General features: G+C 66.6%; 3 protein-coding genes across 3 annotated transcripts; 2 read left to right on the top strand and 1 right to left on the bottom strand.

The window, feature by feature from the left end:
- Positions 1–160: 160 nt before the first annotated feature.
- Positions 161–4,351, top strand: MNEG_10426 (hypothetical protein; the record flags this gene model as incomplete). The annotated part of the gene is made up of 5 exons (XM_014041104.1): positions 161–409; positions 780–857; positions 1,148–3,158; positions 3,489–4,022; positions 4,344–4,351. 5 exons carry the CDS (start codon positions 161–163, stop codon positions 4,349–4,351), a joined length of 2,880 nt encoding a protein of 959 aa, XP_013896558.1.
- A 653-nt stretch (positions 4,352–5,004) lies between these two features.
- On the bottom strand, positions 5,005–6,373 carry MNEG_10425 (hypothetical protein; the record flags this gene model as incomplete). Its single annotated transcript, XM_014041103.1, has 3 exons — positions 5,005–5,112; positions 5,397–5,924; positions 6,251–6,373. The coding sequence occupies 3 exons, from the start codon at positions 6,371–6,373 to the stop codon at positions 5,005–5,007; spliced, it is 759 nt and encodes a 252-aa protein (XP_013896557.1).
- Positions 6,374–7,761: 1,388 nt separating this feature from the next.
- Positions 7,762–9,426, top strand: MNEG_10424 (hypothetical protein; the record flags this gene model as incomplete). The annotated part of the gene is made up of 4 exons (XM_014041102.1): positions 7,762–7,791; positions 8,091–8,165; positions 8,388–8,612; positions 9,037–9,426. 4 exons carry the CDS (start codon positions 7,762–7,764, stop codon positions 9,424–9,426), a joined length of 720 nt encoding a protein of 239 aa, XP_013896556.1.
- Positions 9,427–9,672: the final 246 nt, after the last annotated feature.

The raw sequence follows: 9,672 nt of genomic DNA, 5'->3' as shown, positions 1-9,672 counted from the left end.
GGGGTGGGGGGCGCAGAGGCCGGCATGCTTTGGCTGGGGCGGAGGGTGTGGGCGTGCGGCCGGCCTGACGGCCAGTGCGTAGTCAGACGCGCTCTCGCCCCATTTTCGTGAGTGGTTGCAAGAACTAAGCAACAGCAGCAGCAGCAGGAGCGAACTCAAAATGCCCCCGCCGCACCCTGCCTCGCAGCGCGGGAGCGAGCGGACGCTGTTTGGCCCCGGCGCCGGCGTCAAGTCCTTCCAGGCCCTCACGGCACTGGCGGCAGCCCCGCGCCCCCGTGCAGCAAAGCGCGGCGGCGGCGGCGCGACGGCGGGCGCGGCCGCGGCAGTGGTGGCAACGGCCGGGCGGGAGGAGGGGGACGCGGCGCATGTGCGCGTGGCTGAGCTGGCTGCGGCGCCCTTCACGCTGCAGGTGCGGGTGGGCCCCCAAACACAGCCGCCGGCCTGGGTGCAGCTTCTCCTGCTGCGCCCTGCTGCATACCCCTCGCAACCCACAAGCTGCTTCCCCACCCCCTTCCCTCTCCTGCACACCGCTGGATGAACCCCGGCGCAATCCCATCACCGTAGATAGCTTCACACTTGGGCGCCGCCGTCGCCATCCCCGCTTACCTGCCATATTCTCGACACCTCACCATTGCCGCAGCCAATATGCCCTGCATCATCCTTATGCATACACCTACCCTGCACCCTTCTACCGCAACTGCAATTGCAACTGCCTCCGCAACCGCCACCGTATTTGCCTGCTGCAACCGCCGCGTCCGCCGTAACCGCCGCCGCCGCAGGAGCTGGTGCAGCCGGAGCACCTCGCAGCCGCCCTGGCCTTCCTCCTGGAGAACAACTTGGCCATTGCATACCTGCAGGTGCGGTTCCGATGCATTAGAACAGAATTGTGATAACGAAACAGGTTGTAGCAAATACGTGATGTCATCGTCGATGCGCCTAGGCTGCCAGGAGTGAAGACCGGAGACCGGCCGCGAAAGCGCCCATGCGCACACGCAGCGGCCCGACTGACCATGGGTGAAACAAGGACGTGACGCGTGCTCGCCGCTCCACGGGCCCGCGGAAGTGCGCGCTTTGATTTGCCCCTGTGCCCTGCTAACCTGTCAGCGACCTCCCTTCCCCTTCGCCCGCCTGCGGCTGGCACTCGCAGCATAAGGAGGCCGAGGCGGCGGCGGCGATGGCGGACCTGATGGCCTCGCCCTCGTGGGGGGTGCCCGCCGCCAAGCACCAGGGCTTGAGGCCGCCGGAGGCCGCGGCGGCACACGGCACCGCAGCACGCCAGCAGGCCGCGGCGGCGGCGCCCACGACGGCAGCAGCGGCGGCGATCGCCAAAAAGAAGAAGAGGGGGGTCGAGGCGCCGGGTGCCAGCAAGCAGCAGCAGGCGCACGCGGCGCAGCACGCCCCAGAGGCTGCCTCGGAGGGCGCAGGCAGCGGCAGTGACGCGTCCGCCAGCGCCGCTGGCCTCGCCAGCTCCAGCGACGCCGAAGGCAGCGGCGAGGCGAGGGGCGCCCGCGGCGGCGGCGGCTGCGGGGCGCATCTGGGATCGGTCGCTGCTGGGAGCGGGAAGGGCGTCCCGCTGGCGATCACGCAGCGGCCTGTTGGCTATGATATCAGCGAAGGCACCCTGAACCAGTCATCGGTCGCGGCCCCGGAGCAGCTGCTCGCCAACGCTGCTGAGAAGCTGCAGCAGCTGCAGCAGCAACAGGAGGAGCACAAGCGGCGACAGCAGCAGCAGCAGCAGCAGCATGCGGCGGCCGGAGTGGGTCCCGCTGGCGGCCAGCAGCAAGCTGTGCAGCGGGTGGTGCAGCAGCCGCAGCAGCAGCAGCAGCAGCAACAGCAACCACGGCGCACTCTGATTGCTGTCCCAGTGTCTGCGCGCCCCGCCGCGTCAGCAGCCCGGGGCAGTGGCAGCGCCGCGGCCAGGCGCGACGGCCTGCGCACACCTGTAAGCGGCAGCAGCGCTGGCAGCAGCCCCCGCTGTTTCTCGGCGGCGGAGGGCGCACTTGAGCACAAGGCAGCGCGGGGCACCAGCTCGCTCGTTCCGCGCTCGGCGGCGGCAGCGGCGCCGCAGCAGCAGGCGGCCCAGTACGTGGCGGTACCCAGGCGCGAGGTTGTTTCAACCAACCCGCTAGTGCTGGCCGTGCCGCGGCCAGTACCGCTGTACCGGCAGCAGCAGCAGCAGCAGCAGCAGCAGCAGCAGCAGCAGCAGCAAGCAGCGGCTGCTGCGGCGGAGGCTGCAAGCCGCAAGCAGCAGCCTGCAGCTAGGGTCGTGGCTGCCGCCGAGCCTGCTGAGCGCAAGCCGCCACTCATGTCCTCTCAGCAGCAGCAGCGGCAGCACCAGCACCAGCCGCCAAGCAAGGTTGCTGGCCCCGGTGCACCTATCACTTACACCACACCTGCAGCCTCTGCTGCGCGTCAGCAAAACACTGCGTGCGGCCCACAGGCCTTCACAAGCGCCCCTGCCGGCATGGCTGGGATGGCGCTGAACGTCCCGGCGGCTGCAGCAGCGGATGTCTTGGACCCAAAGCAGCAGCAGCAGCAGCAACAGGAGCAGCAACAGCAACAGCAGCGAGCAGCACTGCCATTGCCACAGCTTATGGAGGCATCGCAGCCGCAGCCCTCACTGCAGGCAGATCGTACCGCCTCTGAGGCTGCAGAGGTAGCCCAGGAGCCTCAGGAGGCGCCGCCACTGCAGCGGCAGCAGCAGCAGCAGCCATATGGAGAATCGCCAACACAGCCGCCAGCAGCGCACAAGCAGCCGCAGGCGCGCGAGCCGGCGCACGAGCAGCCACAGGAGCAGCAGCGCGCGCCGCAGCAGGCGCCGCTGACGGGCGCCCTGGGGGCCCTGCAGCAGCACCTGCAGCGCTTTGCGTATGACATTGCGCTGGCCCAGCACGCGGGCTACGCGCCGCACCCCGCGCTCATCTGGATGCACGGCATGGCGCAGGCGGCGCTTGTGCATGCAGCTGGGCTGGCAGACCCAGAGGTGCAGCACCAGCATGCCGGGGCGGCGCTGATGGCGCTGGACCACAATTACTTGTGCCTGCAGCAGCAGTGCTACGAAGCATACCATCGCCAGCAGCAGCAGCAGCAGCAGCAGCAGCAGCAGCAGGATGATGGTGGCTCGGATGTGGAGGCGGCAGTTGGCACGGCGCCAGAGGGTGAGCAGGCTACGCAGCCGTCTGCGGCGCAACGCCAAGCCGCAGCGCATCAGCAGCAAACGGTCGTGCAGCTGGCGAATCCGACGGCGCCGGCCCAACACGAAGCCTGGGCGCTCGCCGGCGCTCCGCCGCCGCTGCTGCCGCCGGGCCCCTGGCCGCCGCACGCGGGGCCGTTTGCACGGCACGCCACGCCTGGGGCCGCGCAAGCGGCGCCTCCGAGCACCGCGGATCAGACGCTTGTCGCACCGCTGGCGCCAGCCCAGGAGGAGCGGGCCGACCAGCAGCAGCAGCATGGTGGGTTTGTGCTGCACTTTGGCACCTTGCCTGCAGACGACGAGTTTGCGGCAACGGAGGACGAGGTAAGCAGCCTGCCCATCCACGAGGGGTCGTGGCACGAGCCGCGGCAGCTGAAGATGGAGGTCGCCCAGGCGGAGTGCGAAGCAGGCACGACTGGCGCCGTGCTCGCGCCTGCCCCCGAGGGGGCAGCGTTTGCAGCCGACGCTGCTGCTGCCGCCGCGCTGTCGCCAAGCAATTTTCTGGCACAGCTGGCCGCGGCTGTGCGGCACCGGGGCTCCAGCCCCCGGCAGCTGGCCGCCGCGCAGCAGCACCAGACGCAGCAGCGGCAGCGGCGGCGACGTGGGCAGTGCGGCGAGCCGTTCGACGCGGGGGCCGCGGCTGCAGACTTCCGGGAGCGCTGGGCGGGCGTGGCGGGCGGCGGCTGTGGCGGCGACGGCGCCGCCGAGGCTGGCGCAGCGCAGCCCTCGGCCTCGGAGGAGCCTAGGCCAGCGGCCAAGGATGGCGGCGGCGACGGCGTGCGGGGCCAGCAGGATGCGTCGGCAGAAGCGCGCAGCCGCGCCAGTGCGGGTCCGGCGCCGTTGCCGGTTGCGGCAATCACGACTACGCGCGAAAGAAACCCCCAACAGCATCCCGCCCAGAGCGCGGAGCGGCAGCCTCAGGAGTCGCGGCACCCAGGCGTGGCCGGAAGGGCGCTCGCCCCAGTGCACGGCCCGTGGCGCCCGCGCGGGGGCGGCGCGGGGCGCGAGCGGGCTGCAGGCGACGGGGGCTGGCGCAGGCGAGAGTGGTAAGAGTCCATCGCAGCCGCTGGGGGCTGCCGCTGCCGCTGCCGCCGCCGTGCCCTGTGGTGCGGGAGGTGCGCGCCGCCGAGCTTTCGCACACACACCGCAGCCAAGTAAAAAGCACATTTTGATCCGCTCCTCTTCCTGCTTGGCGGGCTCTAGAGAGCCTCAACCGGCCGGTTTTCCTGTCAATTGACGCAGCTGACGTGCGCGCCTGTTGGTTGTGACTTTCGGACATCCAAGATATTCCAACACCCCAGTCCCTCCCACCTGCACGCCGGGGTATGAGTGACGCCTTTGTTTTCTCCCCGCGTTCTGCTTTCAAATGACCCGCGAGCGTTGACACAGCCTTCGATGACTCACCTCCCCTGAATGCCTGCGCGACTTCATAACCACTGACAGCCAACGTGACCTTTGGCGCAGCGCTCATCCTTTGCGGCCCCCTGCTCGAGGCAAAAACCTGCATGAGCATTGGCACACCTCACCCTGCTGCGTGCCCTCAGGAATTTCGTCAGGTGGCGATTGCGCTTTGTGCAATCTTTCCACACACTCCCGACTTACTAGGTTCTGCACTTTGCGTAACAATCAAATATGGAAACAAACAAGGAAGCCTTCTCTCTTAGCAGCATCTGACTATGCTGACCGGACGGCAGGCGCCGCACGAAAGGCCCTGGTGGAGGCCAGCCAAAAAAACGACCCAAGTCTGCCGCCACAACGGGGACCGGCCGCCTCAAATCGTGCTGGCCGCGGCCGCATCGGCCATGGCCTTATCAGGCTTTCTGCAGGCAGACGGCGTCCAGCAGAGACCCGCAGCTGCCGCACTCCTTGGGGCGCATGGTGGTGGTGAACGCGATCTGCACCTTGCCACTGGCAGGGGCCTGCGCGGGGCCGTGGGACACGTATTCAGGTGTGGGTGGCGTGAGCGCGTGTGGGGTGGGACAAGGTGGGAGAGGACGTGGTGACTGTACAAATCGTCAAGCAGCGAGTGGGTAAGACGGCCGTCTCAATGCCAGGGAGGGCACCGCGGGGGCCGCCTGCTGGCGAGCGCGTGGGCCCCGTCGCTCAGTGAATGCAGGACGTCGCCTCAATGTCTTCGGTCCAGCCCACACCTGCAGTCACCTGCATCCCCACCCCCTGCCCCTGCTGCTCCTCCGCCCCTGACTCCAGCCGCACTCGCCTTGAAAGTCGCCTCGTACCGCTGCCACTGCTCCTTCTGCTGCCGCGTGTCCGCCGTCACCAGCTTAGTAAACCCCTGCGCGTCCTGCGGGTAGGGCTTCCCCTTGGCCCCTTCCTCCGCGGGCGCCTTGGTGGTCGCGTCCCTGTAGATCGCGTCGGCTGTCGTTTCGAACTTGATGAACTTCCCCTTGTCCGCGTTGCGCCACGCGTACGTCATCAGCCGGCCGTACTGGAACGACAGCTTGTAGCTGGCCCCAGGCTGCAGGCTGACCGTCTGGCACGCGACGCCGGTCGCATTCGGCAGCAGCTCCAAATTCTGCATGCCCTCGGGCGCGGTGGCCACCGCGCGCCGCTGGATCTCGAGCGCGCGTGGCGGGCCCCAGTCGACGCGGAGGCAGGTCCAGGTCCACCCTGGGACGCTGGTGAACCAGCCCCAGCCCTTGTTGTATGTGTTCCAGGGGGCCTTTGGGTATTTGTCCGGCTGGGAGGGGTCTGGCGTCTCGAATCCGCCGTTCTGGGGCGGTTTGGGGGTGCGCGGGCGGGTAAGGGTATGGGTGGGCCACTTGACGCAACAGGGAGGGACGGAGGGAAAGGGGCACGCGTGCAGTGGCGCTCAGGTGGGTGGCGATGCGCTGCAGGCGGTTGGTCAAGAGCGCGGGCGGGAATTTGCATTTTGGGCGCCTGGTGAGTGCGCCGTGGCTCAGTGTATTGGCCATTTCATGTGTATGCAGCAGTGCCCACGGCTACAGATGCAGCTGCACTGCATGTCCAGGTACCGCAGCGGCGGGGCGGAGGGAGCTGCACAGCGGATGCCGAGGTGCCGGGCCCCCAGCTACGCACCACTATCAGGTTGCCAGGGCACTCCTTCTCGAGGTCGAAACCTACTGCCTGCGCGGAGCCGGCCATGAGGGCTACCACGCCACCGGCAAGCAGCAGGCCCGCGAGGGCCGAATGGTTGAGCATCGTGCCGAGGGGTGATCTCCTGGTGGAAACGATGCAAACGGTATGTAAATGTCTTGATAACCACTCGGACGGCACCGTAACGCCGCGGGGTGCATGTCACCGCTGCGGTGACCAAAAGTGGGCTTTGAGTCCATGACCGCCGCCCGCCACTGGCGCGTTTGTTTGCGATGTTGGGCTTGTGATGCCAAGACGACAGCAGGTGGCTGTGCGGATCACATGGTGCATGATTTGTATACCCTCGCTTCCAACCACACACGCACGCACGCACGCATGCACTAACACTCACACGGATGCACACGCGCGCATGCGCGCATGCACGCACGCGCGCGCGGTGTACTGTGGAAAAGTGCAGTGGCGCAATCACGCACGCTGTCATGCTGTGTAAGAGGGTGCAAATGTTGCCTAAGTTGAAGCCATAGAGTCTGCTCGGAGCCACAAGAAGGGCAGAGGGGTAGGAGTTTTGACAGCAGGTTGCATCCTCGTTGTTGGCAGCTGGACTTGACGCCTGCTGTAAAAGCGTGATGTGACACTTGGGGGGTGTGGGGACACCAACCGACACAGCGGTGTTCAGGCCCTACTTGGCACGCACATGGGTGTTACGTCACAGCCTCCTTCTCAGAAAATCCGCTCTGCGCTTTACAGAGGCTGTGGAGGACTGCTCTGTAACACCACCGATGCTTGACTGGATTTGGTCACAAGCAATTGTCACCAGTCAGGCTCAATACGTATAGGCATACATATGAGCCGTGCAGCCAATTCGCCACAAGCAGTGCTCAGGCGGTTTTGAGGGCTCTCAGGTTGGGCACCCGTGCAGACAAGCTTCAGCAATGTTCAACACCCAATTTTGCAGCTAATAATCAAGCACAAAGCATTGTGCAGATGCAGCTCGCAGCTGCAGGCCTCTCCCTGCCTGCAAATTGCACCCGCCCTGTCTCTGGCCACTTGCGGCAACCACTTGAGAAGTGTGTTCTGTATTGTGCTAGTGCAGCCAGAGTCGCAGTATCTGTAGCACAAAACACTGCTGGCTGGCGGCAATCTTCTTGTCATCCACTGCCTCTGCTCTTCTGTATAACTCCGCTGTCCTTGTGGCTGGCGCAGCCGTACACTACCATGCCCATTCTCAAGCTCCATAACAAAACATCTACAATTCTGAGGGGTGTTGGTTTGAAGTCCATTGTTGACATCCTCAAGCACACCCGCTCGACGCCAGCCTCCCTCGTGCCTGGCATGTGGCACCTGCCGGTCGGCTCGTGGTGCCGGTCATGGGTCATGATGCCCGCTGTGTGCGCACAAGCATCATTGCCGCCTGATCGCCCTCACAGCAAGGCTCACTTTGCAGGAAACAATACACGATTATCTACACACATAACTGTACAATACAGGCAAGGATGGCGTCTGACGGCATCCGGCCTCACTCCGTGGCCGTTTTGGCGTCACAACCCAGGCGAACGCGCTATGCAGTACGAATCATAGTATTATAACCCTCAGCTCTGATCATCGTGCCAGGCGATGGCAACAAACACCTGACATTGCCCAGCGCACTTGCTGCATCGCATGACATCCTCCCCCCTCCGTGCCCTGTGCCAATCCCGCCTCCCTCTTTGGCCTTGCACAGTAAGTGGTACCTCAGCGGCGACGTAGTGCACGAGTATGAGACCGTCAGGGTGAACATTGCTGAGCTGGACGGCGTCAAGTACGCCGTGAAGACGCACCCCAGTGGGCGCTGGCGGACATCAAGGCGCTGCAGCAGGCGGTGAGCGCGCGCGGCGCGTCTGCAGCTGCAGCGGCGGCGGTGGGGACGAGTCCATAGCTCAAGAAAGTCGCCCACACCTGACTGGTGCCGCTCCAAGGCCCCACACACGCAAGGGGCATCCGCTGCACTGCAAGCACCCGCTGCCGTCGGCTCTGGGCACGCGGCGACCGCGCCCCTTCCTTGCCCCGCCCCTCCCTCACGCCGACCTGCTGACAAGCCACGCGCCGCCCCGCCCCCCTGCTGGCGGCCCCCCTCTCCCAGGTGGACACGGAGATCGCCGTTCACGCGCGCATCCAGAGCCCCCACGTACCCGCTCTCGTGTCGGTGGTGCGGGGCGACCTGCACACGCACCTTGTGTTCGAGTACGGCGGCGAACCCATCATGCACTACATCGGCGCGTCCGCGGCCGATCTAGCTGAGAACCTGGAAGCGGCCAAGGAGGCTTGCAGGGTGCTGTTTGGGGTGCTTCGCGCCTGCGAGGACGAGGTGGGTTTGCGGGCTTCTGGGATTCTGGGACGGACCGTGAAACCGACGCTCGGGAGCGTTTGCGGCATGCTCAGCTGCTACATGGGCAAGAGTCGGGGGCTGGGCACGAGCTGCTGCTGCTGCGCAGGCATCAATTGAGGGCGCACCTCACGTTACCTGCCCGGGCCTTGCCTGCCACGAGCTAAAGCACAGTGCTGATGCAATCCGAGGACTAATTTACCGCAAGCGGGATTAGCAAATTGTCATGGGCCCCCAGTGCGAGGCGCACGCACGCTTGCCCCTCACCTCCCTCACATCCACAATCACGCCTCAGCGCCCTCGCGGCCCCACCTACGCATTCATCTACCCAAGCCCCAAACGAGCTGACCGGCAAACCCCCAAACCCCGCTTTCCATCCCTCCCTTGCAACACCCCCGACCCCCAGGGCCTGTGCTACACCGACCTCAAGGTGCAGCAGCTGCTGGTCAACGCCGAGCTGCAGCCGCCCCTGGTCAACGTCGTCGACATGGCCAGCGCCTCCCCCTATGGCAGCCTCACGGGCTTCAGCTGGGAGACGGTGCCGCCAGAGGGCCTCGCCGCCGGGGTGCGGCCCGACGGCACCATCGACTTCGACGCGCTGGCAGCCACGACGGGCCCCGGCTTCCACGCGTTCTCGTTTGCGGCCACCCTGGCCACGATGGCACTGGGGTGCGACCCCCATCTTCCGACGGTGGAGGAGATAGAGGAGGAGGAGGCGGCGGCGGCGGCCGACAGCGGCGGCGGCGGCGGCAGCGGCGCCGGCGGCGGCGGCTGCGTTGGCGGAGGTGGCGGCTGATCTGACAGTGGCGACATCGCGCCGCGCGGCGACGCGTTGACCGCTCGCGAGCGCCTGATCGTCGCCAAGAGGCGCGCCGGCATGGCGGCGTACGAGGACCACCCGCTGTGGCCGTTGCTGCCTGCGGCGGCGCAGGACTTTCTCCGCATGGGGCCGCAGCCCGACCCGCGGCGCCGCGCCACCCTGGACCAACTCAGGGACAGCGCCTGGGGGCGCGAGATGCTTGGCGGCGCCGCGGCGCCGCGG

This window comes from Monoraphidium neglectum, assembly GCF_000611645.1.
Source record: "Monoraphidium neglectum strain SAG 48.87 unplaced genomic scaffold scaffold02309, whole genome shotgun sequence".
NCBI lineage: Eukaryota > Viridiplantae > Chlorophyta > Chlorophyceae > Sphaeropleales > Selenastraceae > Monoraphidium > Monoraphidium neglectum.
Note: the sequence above shows the minus strand (reverse complement) of the source record. Positions and strands in the feature narration are given on the sequence as shown.